A 13256-nucleotide genomic window follows, 5' to 3' on the forward strand; every position below is an offset into this window, starting at 1 on the left:
TCCTGTTGCTGTGGTTATGTCAACTTAAGAACACCCAAGACAAGACAAGACAAGTAAAGTGAAGAGAAGGCAAAACAAGATAATTGATCAGTCTGGCAATACTGTTTAGGCTATAAAGCGTACAATCCCAGGCCTCTCTCATATCTGAGTATATAAATTATAAATATATATTTATGAATCAGGTTAGTATTTCATTCAAATATTTTTTACTTTAACGACCCTTCTCATTGTTCTGAATACTTTTCGCCGGGCCACATGACAATATCCAACGTTGTATAAATGAAATTCAAGGCATTCACTCGAAATTATTATTAATAAATTCGTAGTAAGCTCTTGCAAAATCCTTCTACAGTTCGCGTGATAATAATATGGATTTCAATAATAAGAATCATATACAGTGCAAAATGGAGGTTAAGAGATCCAGAGTTGGTTCAGGATCCTTCAATGTCGATTCATTAATTTTCACCTTAGTCCACCAGTTCTCACGCCTATTATCTGTACTTACAACGATCTTTGTCATCTGGCATTTTATGATCGTCTCTAAAGATTCATCTCATTCGTCCATAACAATAATATATAATGCAAACTGCACATGTGCTATATGTATTAATAAGTTTGTAAGATTTACGTAAGAAGTTTCGGTAAATGTTTAGCAGACGGGGTCCAAAAGGCGTAAAAGATGCAAAATTTAAGAGGAAAATTGATGATGCATGTACTTAGATTTAACGTAATTTAACCAATACAATACTAACCTGAACTAACCCATTATTAATAATAATAATTAAAATGCTATAACTTTCGAAAAATATGCTGGATGCCGACACTAATATAATCTAATTTCAAGTAACCAAAACTAACTTAATGTGAACAAAAACAACCGAAATTATAACATTTTTTTTAGAAAGAATACCCTTTTGTTAAACATTGTCCGAAATGTTTAATAATATTCTTATAGAGTATTGTGGACATAATTGAAATATGATGTACGTGATATCTGAGATGCGTATTTACTAGGAACTATAGAAATGAGAGTGGAAAGTAGTATTTACGTATTCTGCCCTAAGGTTATTACAGATGTATGCGTACTTGGTGTTTGTTTACTTGGGGCATCACATTTTGGAAGATTTACAGGTAAAGTTTATACTTTGCATGAAAAGACATATTTATAAAGAAAAAATATTGTAAGCGATAGAACTAAATACAAAGTAATACACCTGTATTTTATGTGGCAAGGTTTTATATTACTGGTCCCCCTTACCATTGAGCAGTAATAAAGACAGAAAACAACGTTCCCTGCGGGGCTCTAACCCGCCTTCACTCGCTAACGCTCGCTCGACAAAAACGTGTAAATTAAATGCATAAACTTTATTACAGAAAGAAACCAAACCAGCTACTAACCTACATGGGGGATCAGTAATCTACAACCTTCCCATTTTATGTCTATAAATTAAGGTTACCAGTGTAAAATCTCCACAGGTGCTTCACTACCGGTAAAACAAGTGAGTGCATATGAGAAATTACTATATAAACGTATGCTTACCGACAATAAATAAAATTCGAATGCAGAGCTTATAAAAAAATATTCCGCTCCTTTTTTTTCGGATTTTTAATTGATAATCGCTTGAATTGGCACGACGGTATCCTTAACGTGGAATCTAGAGCTAGTAAAGGAGTTTATTTAATTTGTAGATTATAATTGTGCGTAAGTTTAAAGGTACTTAAAACTGTTTATTATGCGTAAATTCTCATTTAAGTTGTAACACGAATATTTGTGGTCATCAGTCCTCCATTGTATTGGATTGTATTGCATTAAAACCCTATTGAAAATACAAAACATATGTGTAAGAATAATGGTCGGTCTCCGTGATCGTGCACATTGTAGGTCAAGCTACGTTAAATTAGGAATTATGACAGTACCTGCAATTTTCATATATATTAATGTTTGGTTTACATCAAGGAAACCAATTATATTTACAATGAGTTAGGGTGCTCATACTTATAAAACTAGAAAAAGGAATCGTTTAGGATTATTTAGATGTGAATATAGTAAGGCACAAAAGATCTTTTTCTGCATGTCAATTAAATTTTATAATTTTTTTCCTATATTTCTAAGAGAACTTCAATTTCTGGCTTTTAAAAAACAAGTACAGAAATTACTTATTAATCATTGTATATATAGTGTTGAAGAATTTCTGAACTGAAAACTGATAGTTTTAATATTTGCGTCTGTTATCCAGTGATCTTTGTTTACACTGTGGTATATTATGGTATGTTATATATTTAACTCTAAAATTCTCAACTTTTATCTATTTCTGTCGATTGTAATACATCTGATGTTCTCAGATATTTCTGCAATAAAATTTGTGATTATTATTATTATTATTTTCAACCGGCGGTGTATTTGTGCTCAGGTTGTATTTTATGTTTACAAGTTGAACGCCAGTAGTATGAAACCCTGACAAGTGGTACTGAAACCCGTATCATTGCTAAAACTTACTTGTTTTCAATACCCTCGTTTAAGTATATACCCGGTGTCGCTAACGCGCCCGTTTCCGTGGGAAACCCCCCTCGGTAACGCACGGGCCCTTCAGCTTCCCCCTGCCTGCCCTGGTTTGATTAGGTAAGATTGATGCTTTTAGTGGCTTCTAGTTCAAGGGTTCTTTTTCTTGCACTGCAGTTATTATACATACATATGAACGCTGTATTTATACGCTAATCGTAAAAGATTTAAAATTTTCCAGAATTGCTTATGATTGCCCCCATGAGATCTAACTATGCCATTTGAATTATTTTCATGTCCCCAGTGCAAATTATTTAGGAAGCAATATGAAAAATTAGAAAAAAGAATTATAGTTTTTGAACCATTATTTCGAGTGGTGCACCGAAAGTAAAACTACAAGATGTAGCGTGTGAAATGATTATAATAAAGTACAACTGATATTGTATTAGAGTACTTTATTAGCTATCGAAGAAGTGTGTGGTTTAACGTCCGACACGAGTTTCTACTTTTTTTTTTTTTTTTTTTTTTAAAGGAAAATTGTGTTATATTTTACAGTTTCTTTCACGTCAAGCAGCCATAGAGCACAGTGTATAGACTGTTGGTATGTCCGTCATGTTGGCCCGTACAAATTTCAAATTCAAATGAAAACCTTACCAAAAATTAGGGGGGCGGCTGAAGATAGATGGTAGATCCAACCATATTATAGTTGATCACCGTATAATATAGTTCATTTGCAAGCCTACCGCGTAAATTTTAGGGGGCAAAAAAATTTACGGTGTGCCCGGCGCCGCCTAGGTACGGGCCTGGACCAGTTTGAACTCGAGTTTGCCCGCAGATTTTATCTTTCTGTGCAATTCAAAACAAAACGAGGGGGCGCGGTGGCTTGGGGTCCCTGGTTTGATCCCAGCTCGCACCGTGTGGACTTTGTGTTGGATAAACACCGTGATCGTGGGTTTTCTTCATTCCACCATTCACTCATCTCTCATCAACCCCGTGTCCTTTAGCCTAATCGGCAGAATCGTGGGACGAGAAACTTAAAGATTTCATTTCATGTCCAAAACAAAACGGTACCAAAATTTCTAGCCAATATGTACCAATTTGTACCACCAAAATTAGAATTTGTACTCCCACCAATTTCGAGGAGGTTAAACTTTAGATGACGAGGCTAGTTTGATGTCAAGCTGATCCGCACAATTTATTTTTCTTTGCAATTCGAACCGGAAGGGTGTCAAAAATTTGCACCCAATACATGCCAAGTTGTACCACCAAAATTAGAATTTTTACAATCAAAATTTCGAAAAAAAAAATTAACTTTTCATGAAGTTCCAGCTTGACATCAAGCTGTCCCACACAATTTATTTTTCTTTCCAATTCGAACCAAAACGATATTAAAAATATGCTCTCAATATGTTACAATTTGTACCACCAAAGTTAGAATGTTTACCCTACCAATTCGAGAAACTTGAATGTTTGATGATGGGTCAAGCTGGTCCGCACAGCTTATTTTCTTTCCGATTCGAATGAAAATAGTATCAGAAAGTTCATACATAGTATGTACAAATTTGTGCCACCAATATTACAATTTGTATCCCCACCAATTTCGGAAAATTTGTATTTCTGTTGGCGAATCAAGCTGGGCAGTACACTTTATTTTTCTTTTGAATTCGAATCAAAGCTTTATGGAGAATGTGTACTCAATATGTACCACCAGAACTAGATTTTGTATCGACCAATTTCGAGAATTTGTGAACATTTTATAGCGTGCGAGGTAGATGTTAAGCTGTCCTTCAAAAGCTAATTTTTCTAATTCGATGATAAACATACCAAAAATTTGTACTAAATATGTGCTATTTTGTACCACGAAAACTAATATGTGTACTCTCAGCTCCACAATTTATTATTTCTTCCAATTCGAATAAAACGGTACCAAAAATTCGTACTCAATATGTTAGAACATGTATAGTCAAAATTATGATTTGTACTTCCACCAATTTCGAAAAATTTGAATTTTTCTATGGCTGATCAAGCTTGCCCGCACAACTTATTTTTCATTCGAATTCGAATCAAAACGAGAAAGCGCGTTGGCTCAGTAGTAGAGCGTTCACCTCCGGTGCTTGGGGTTCCTGGTTCGGTCCCAGCTCGCGTCGTGTGGACTTTGTGGTGGGCAAACACCGTGGTCGTGGGTTTTCTCGGGATTATCCCGTTTCCTCCCACTTTCTCCATTCCACCGTTTCTCTCATCATCACCGTCTCCTTTAGCCTAACCGGCATAACCGTTGGACGTAAAATTTGAAGGTTTCATTTTTCGAATCTAGACGATAGCAAAAATTCATACAAAATATGTAGCAATCTGCGCAAGAAAGATTAAGATTTTATCCCCACCAATTTAGAGAAATTTGAATCTTATGTCGAATCAAACTGGCCGGCGATATTCTTGCACAGTACTAGAAAGAATAAAGCAAAGCATTATCACAAAACAATTGAGTAGGTAGGCAGTACATTAAATAAATATCATTGGGTTTTGTAGAACTTTGTTGGGGGAGAGAGGTCAAACATCTACACGTGTTGTTTACCCCATAATATTTTATGAATAGTTGATTCTTTTCTCCAACAGTCTGTGATCATGGAGAGTATTAATTTTTATTATGGAACTCGTTTAAAGGATTGGTTTGGTGTGAAGTCATCACCATCTACTCATATCTCCGTTTCGGTAACAGAATTTAAATTTTAATTTTGCCGATACAAATTGATACAAACTCAAGCATCAATAATAATCACCAGAAAAATGTGTTTTTTAATGGAACCAGTCAAAAATTCGTTTGCAAAGTGCTGGCGTTGAAGTTAAAAGTATGATTATGGTCACTACCATCAAATCAAGTAGATCCACATATTTGAGTTAATACTTCAAATTTACTGAATTGGTAGAGGTTCAATTTTATTTTTTTTGTTTCAAATTGTGCAGATCTTTCCTAGGCAGTTTCCATTTAAATTCTAAACTAGCGCTTGCATTTGGATATTTGACATGGTGACAAATTGGCTGTTCGTTAAATAACAACCTATAATCTTTATTCATACCTGATTTTCCCGATGCAGGTTATATGCAAATTTTTCGTGCCCTTTTTCTAATTCAAGAGAATCGGTTTTACGCATGCTTGTTCGATTTGAATGAAAAAAAATTGGCCTGCCCGCCCAGACGGCAGTGGAAATTGGATTTTCTATAAACAAGAAATTCTAATTTTGGTAATAGCAATTGGTATATATTGGCATAACTTCTTGGTAATATTTAAATTGAAATTTGTAAAAGAAATGTGTTACGCGATCCAATTTTGACATCAAGTTGGCTCGAGGAATGAAACCTCAGATATCGCTAATTTATTGGAGGGTAGGAATTTAATTTTAATAGTACAAATTGGTACATATTGATTACAAATTTTTGATAATGTTTTGGTTCGAATTGAAAAGAAGAATTACTTGTGCGGGCCAATTAACGTCTAGCTGATCCGCCATTGAAAATTTAGATTTTTCGACATTGGTGGGGGTACGAAATTCTAATTTTGGTGGTAGATATTGGGTACAAATTTTTAGTACTGTTTTGGTTTGAATTGGAAAGAAACTAAATTTTGCGGGCCAGCTAGACGTCAAGCTTACCCCGCATTAATACTGTAAATTTTTCTAAGTTGGTAGGGCTACAAACACTAATTTTGATGATACAAGTTGGTATATATTGAATACAAATTTTTAGTACCGCTTCGGTTTGAAGTTTAAAGATAAATATATTGTGCGGGTCAGCTTGACGTCATACTGGCCCTTCGTGAAAATTTCGAATTTAGTGAGGCTACAACTTCTAATTTTTTGTAGTACAAATTGGTACATATTGGATACAAATTTATAGTACCGTTTCGGTTTGAATTGGAAAGAGTGATAAACTGTGCGGGCCAGCTTGACGTGACCCTGGCCTTCCATGAAAAATTCAACTTTTTCGAAATTGGTGGGAGTACAAATTCTAAATTTTTTTGTACAAATTGGGTACAATGTTTAAGTACCGTTTTGATTCGAATTGGAAAGAAAAATTAAACCCTGCCAGCTTGACGTCAAGCTGCCTCTCCATGAAAAAACTCAGATTTTTCGAAATTGCTGAGGGTACAAATTCTAATTTTGGTTGTACAAATTGGTACATATTGGGTACAAATTTTTGGTAAGGTTTTCATTCGAATTTTAAATTTGTGCCGGCTAATTTCTAGGACATCCCTTGGAAAGATAATCAGAGTACCGGTTTACGAAAGTCAAGGGTTTAGAAGCAAAACCATTAAATTTTGGTAATGTAGTAAATAGGCCTATACACTGGAAAATTATTAATTGTCATTTCCGGAATTGTAAGTAATGTCGATGATGAGTGGTGTACGGTAGTGCGTGAGTATAGCTACAAATTGACGAGACGGTTGGAACTTCATCATATTAGGAGAAATAAAACGTTATTTAAATTGAGATGAAGATAAAGAACTCAGCCCTCCGGGGATTCTAACCCCCTTCACTCGCTCAACTTTTTTATATTGTAAAGTTAGGATTACTCCTTTCTTGTCGCCACCTTTTTTTTAAAGTGTAAATAAGGTAGGAAACACCGAGCTCTGTAGGGTTCAAAACACTCTCGCTTTGCTACGTTTTGTTGAGATAACGTTCGTGCATTTTACTGACCACTTAGCGCAGGATAGTTGGTGTTTTCGCAGGAGGCATCTTAACATGAAGCTTCAGCGGCAAATGCAAGTGCACACCTCAAAGTGATTCCTCACAGTATAGAAATTGAATGCCAAGGCAAACAAACATGTTTTTCATGTACTTTTCTACGGATCCGTATAGTAAATTGTACGCAACGTAAAATAGTCAAACTAACTTCTGTTAAGTAATCAGCAAATAGAACAAATTCTCTATAAGTCAGGCAGGCAGTGTGAATCTAGTAATAGCGCTCGGCGGTTCGAGTATGCACCTCTAGAAGGGACATCAGCCACTCTGCATTTCCTCATAAACGATATGAGTGGAAACACGAGACAGGCATTTCCAAAAATGCAGTCTTTTTTCTTTTTTTTTTCTAAGCTTATGTCTATTTTATGCAGGCCTACCTTACTGTTGGATCGAAAAGTATTTACTACTTAAATTAGAAGTTCACTCATTGTATTAATATTTGGTTTGGTTAAATTCTAAATATATGTTTTCCTTCGTCTAAAAGAAAACTTTTTCTATATTAAAATAATTAGAACTCGAAATGCAATCATATTAGATCTCGAAACCTCGAAATATAAAAATTATGTGTCACACTTCGCCGATAAGATTGACATTTCCTCTTTATTTTGGTGTATAATGGTTTGTGCACTAGGCCTACGTATTGCATACAATTTACCAAAAATAAAACGTTAAGGGACGTACATGCAAAAAGAAAGCATACGAACTATATTTTATCTACTGTATTTTATTGATCTATAATTGAAAAGATCCCTCATTATTTTCATTCCCCTATATTGTATTGATTCATAATGTGAACTCTTTTCATAAATGAAAAAAAAATCGAAGGAAGTTCTTTTAATAATTGTGACTTTTGTGGTGGAATTTTGTGTGAAATATGCTTTCCTGAGTTCATTCTAGTATTTACATATTTTCAAAAGATTACTGCATGGATCCCCACCTTTATATAATCAGCTGCTCGCCAATTATTTTCATAAATTCAGAAGAAATAGCTTGCTGCTAGTAGTCTGTTATACAGTATGGAAAAAATGAGCAGAACTATTGAAATGTGTGATATGACCCGTGCATCGAAAAAGATTACCGGTACCTTAGATAAATTCCTGTTCCAAATTTAAGGGTGTTCTTACATGAGACATATTCTCTCGCCTTATTTGCCGTAAGGAACATTCACATGGCTATCGGGTGGGAAAACCAACAGAAAAGTAAAGAGCTTTTCCGCGTGATAGAGTAATTAAATTACGTTCTATGTATTCTACAGCATAATCCAAGATTGCTAACCCCATGTAAGTATGAAAGATAACACAAGATAGGAAAACATTTGAGTTACGTTCTTATACTATTTTTTATATATTTTTTTAATATCTTGTAATCTCTTTCACCTATCTCATGTAACCGTGAAATATTGTTTTCTCAAATCCACTAGCTAAAGTATGCTCAATATTATTTCTTCATTAAATTAACTGTGACTTTTTTAGATTACCTTTTATTTAAGTTAATAATCTTAACACATTTATCCTCAACATCTAATATCTCATCATTTGTTAGTTTCGGTCTTCTCTTATAGTACTTCCTGTTTTTATTGTCTTCTATTTCTGTCCTTGTTATTATCTTTTCCAGTTTCGTAGGTGAACTGTGTTGTCTCCTGTAAATTTAATATAAAACTCCTTCATAATTTGTCAGTAGTTTGTAATCACTAGTATTCACCGAATCAATCTCATTTTCTTTTTTAGATTACTTTTCTTTAATTGCTGCTTCTTTTTAACGTAATTTGAAGTACATGTTCATATGCTAGGTTGTTACTAAAATCTTTCTGTAGTTTGCTTGACAGCTCTTCTAATACTTCATTTAATGATTTGTAATGCAATGTGTCCAATGTCAATACTTCATACAAGGCTTACACTTGACTCTTGTCTAATCTGGAAGATATTTCATGTGCCTGTTGTACTTGCTGTTTCAGTTCTTGTACATTTTGATTAACTTGATCATCTATATGTAGTTCGTTTATTTCTGTATGCAGTTTTTGTTGTATACAAACTTTAGCAAAAATGATGGATTCTAGCGCATTTGAATAATCTCTTGTCGTAACCTGAGCAATTATATCTAACATGTAAGGGTTGACAATTCCGTCACTTAATAATCTTTACTTCGCCTTTGTCTGATGATTCTTACGATATTGAGTAACTTAATGTCTGCCTTGTACTTCCTCGTGAGTTACTAGGATTTGAAGAATGCCAAGATCTTGGAGCGTTACTAGCACGTGTAATGTACGGTGATCTGCCTTTTACTATTTTCGTTTTTCTTATTCCACTAGGTTGCATCAGGTTTACTTGAAGCTGGTTTCATTCACTCGTGATGTTGAATACGATCCGTGTTTTCTACAGCTGTAGCAATATCAACTACGTGTTGAAAATTGAAAGAGCTAGACGTCAAAATCCGTCTTCGAGCTACATTATTTTCCATTCCAAACACAAACTTGTCTCGTGAAGAATTTCTTAAATACGTATCAAAGTTGCAGTATGCAGCTTGGTTTTCTAGTTTCATCTCAGTTTGTTCAACCGTATGAAGTTTATGTTGAATACACTTATGAAACTTAAACCTTTCAGCTGTTTCGTTAGTCTTAACTCCATAATACTGCAACGTAAATCCTTTAAATTCCTCATATGACTACGGTTTATCTGGAGTGCACGAGTTTCGAAATTCTTCGTAAGCTTTTCCACCCGTAAGTGCTAAAAAGTTGCTATAATCCTATTTTCAGGTAAGGCTGGTGATAATGCCACTTGTTCAAATCTTTCAATGTAAATTTGTGTTTTTCCTGGCTAAACGTCAAGAGGCTCGAAAGTGCTAAATGTAGCCGTTGTTAGTATTTAAATGTGTAATGTTCTTTACTACAGACTGCGCCAATTGTTATGCTTACCTTTTTTTACTGTTTTTAATTATTTTGTAATCTCTTTCACCTATCTGATTTAACCGTAAAATACTGTACATTCAAATCTACTAGCTACCATATACTCCATGATATTTCTTCATTAAATTAACTATGACCTCGAGTTACCTTTTATTTAACTTAATAACCTTATCACATTTATTCTCAGCACCTTACTGTTTTAATTAATCAGAATCTCATGAACCTGTATAATATTTAACCTTGAACTGATTCGACACTTTATTCAAACATTTCGCTCAATTTTACACAAACACAGTCACATTTATATAGCAACGTTCTTCTGTTCTTTCTTATAAGTATGTTACACACGTAAAGCAATACACTCCTAACTGACGCGTTTATACGTGATTAGCACTCAGTGTTAATATGCCATTCGAGTAATGAAGTGTTGCAGTGATGAAATCAGAAGATTTCTCAATGAGATTGAAAGGCATACTGCGAAAGCACTGGCAACCCTAGTTGACTCCCATCGCAAAAAAGTTTATGGAGAATTTCGTAGCTTTGGAAAGTGGCATTCACTGTCATAGAAGAAGAAATTCCTTTGGCAGTTTTGCAGGAGATTACCTGGCAACTGTTACATAAAGTTCGAAAAGCAACGTCTGACTCGAACCAATATTTATAAAACAGAACGAAAATGGTATAATATTCTTTATTTTTCTGGTAGGAAAAAATGACTGTTTCCTTTATACCAAAAAGATATATAACCGTTTAAATCGTGAAAGAAATGATTAAAATTTTATACTCATTTATTTTAGTAAAATAAAATTATTTTAGAAGTTTGGTTAAGTATAAAGGTAACATAGATCGCTCAAATTTCTTTTTAACTTTAATTGTGAAAAGAAATTAAATTTTTCATTTTCATGTATTTCCGATAGGGCTGTTCGATATTAAGGTTTGGTTATATTGATTTTCGTGTTATAAATATCGAAAAACACAATTACATCGCAAAACTAAAATAGCAAGAAAGCGGATCTAGTTTTATGAAATGGTTGAATTCAGTAAAATATAAAATACACTTACGGCTATAAAACGTTTGTTCTTTCGTTAGTTTAAGGTACATATACGCTGAACTGCAGAAAGAAAAAATCTTTAAGTTTTACGTCCCACGTATATCTCCGCTAGTCTTAAGGACACAGTGATGAAGAATGATGAATGTGGGAGGAAACGGAAGTACCCTGAAAGACCCATGCACCAAAAATCACTTTTCGTGAGATGTGATCGAAACAAGAAACCCATGCGCCAGAAGTTAATCCTTTGCCACTGAGTCAACGTGACCCCCTGGATCACAAGAATATTGGGTGGGCATATACCCAATTATATCACCGTATAAGAGCTCTCTATGTGGTTTCTGCTTAACCTGAGAGTCTTCTGTGCGAAAGATACTTTCGTTTCTGGTAAGATCTTATGTTGCTAGAATCTAACATTAGCCAGTACTTCCATGTTACAAATAACATCGGTACTAAAATGGATGCTATACTTCAATATTACCAAGAAACAGCATAAGTTACTAGAAAAAAAGAATCTCGTGACAATTAAACGCTGGGAAACCGAAAATACGAAAAAAAAGAAAGTCCTGTAAATTAAATCTTACAATAACGACTGCAAAATAAATTTCTTTAGAAATTGCTAGCGCTCTATGTATTTGAATAAATACGAAAAGTTGCAAAGAACAAGTAAATCTGTGTTTAATACGTGTTGGAAAGGTTGTCTACATTTAAGTGAAATATTTGTATAACAATTTTTTGCATATTTTATTTCAGAAATATAAGCCTGTAATGTAGAAAGGAAATTTTAGTATTTATCGTTTTCTTTCCTCATGCAACACTGATCGTTGGTAGAGAATGTTTAACTTTATTTAATTAGGAAAAAGTGATTTCATAAAATGTAGCTATGCATAGCAAAAACAAAGACATTAGTGTGGATGAAACATAATATAGGCCTGTACTATACTTGTGTGTAAAGTCTAAGAAAAATATATTAGGTTTCACTTTAGCAAGTCAGATAGTAAAGAAAGAAATCAAATATTAAGCAGTATTTTCATATTTCGGTATGGTACTCTATTTTCGGTATTTAGGTATTTCGGTATTTTTCTATGAGTTGTAATAAAAATTTCGGATGCTTTAAAATACTGGTTTCAGTATATTTTACATCCCTAATCCAATCCCAAACTATTCCATACACTGACTAAGTTAACTAAAATGGTAATCATTGTTGTCCTCTCCCGGCCTTCCCTAAGTTTTGTTAAAACAAAAAGTAATTTTCTTATTGATTTCAGGTTTGGTTTTCTTTAACATTATCTGCGAAAGGTTTCAAATCTCCAGTTTCAAAAGGTCTTTGTGTTATCGAGATGGCTTCTGATCATTTTAACTTTACTCGTAATAAAATTGAAATGAAAGCAGAAGACGTTCCTATTAAAGTTGAAGTGAAAACAGAAAACGAGCCATTTGAAGAATGCATTTATAAACTGTATAATAGTAACATCAATGACCATAAAGATCCTCTTTCAATACGTGTAGAATGTAAGGAACGAAGAAGTGAAACGGAACGAGAGATTATCACTTCAGAAAGTAATGAGGAAAAAACAATATCAGATTCGAAATTATCTCCGAAACCAGTATGTTTGGTCAAGCGTTTATCAACAGGTGAAGTACATAGAAATGCCAAACGTTTTCACAGTAACACCAAGAAAAAATCTTCCGATTTTACACACAACACGAAAGAGTCAAGCAGTCACACCTTGTCCACTATTATAGATAATAACGGACACGACGACGTTGAAGGAAATAGTAATCGAAAAGGATACAATGCCCAGGTCCTCAGGTATGTTTAAATGTATTATTTCATCAGAGTTATGTCTTTATAAATATTTGTTTTAAATCTCTTTCTTCGTTGTGGCCTGATTTTTTAACTAACACGACTATGCTACTTACCGGTATTTCATTTTGTCTATATATCCCTCTCTATTTCCCAGTCTTGCCACAACGATAACCGATTCTACCATTCTATACTGAATCTCCGCCGAATCTGGGATCGACGGATATAGTGCCGTTAAATGTGTAAACGAGTATGTAGATTAACT

At 34.1% G+C, this 13256-nt stretch overlaps 1 protein-coding gene across 3 annotated transcripts in view; it reads left to right on the forward strand.

The window, feature by feature from the left end:
* Positions 1-5: 5 nt before the first annotated feature.
* The window catches only part of LOC145676335 (uncharacterized), a 203786-nt gene continuing 190535 nt past the window's right edge, over positions 6-13256 (forward strand). For all 3 annotated transcript variants that reach the window (XM_081747176.1, XM_081747175.1, XM_081747174.1), the window contains exons 1-2: positions 6-182; positions 12453-12997. In XM_081747176.1, coding sequence (XP_081603302.1) covers positions 174-182; positions 12453-12997 — 554 coding nt within the window. In that variant the 5' untranslated portion in view covers positions 6-173. The remainder of the gene's footprint in view (positions 183-12452; positions 12998-13256) is intronic.

Source organism: Thermobia domestica (genome assembly GCF_964235325.1).
Source record: "Thermobia domestica chromosome 7 unlocalized genomic scaffold, izTheDome1.hap1.1 SUPER_7_unloc_1, whole genome shotgun sequence".
Lineage (NCBI taxonomy): Eukaryota > Metazoa > Arthropoda > Insecta > Zygentoma > Lepismatidae > Thermobia > Thermobia domestica.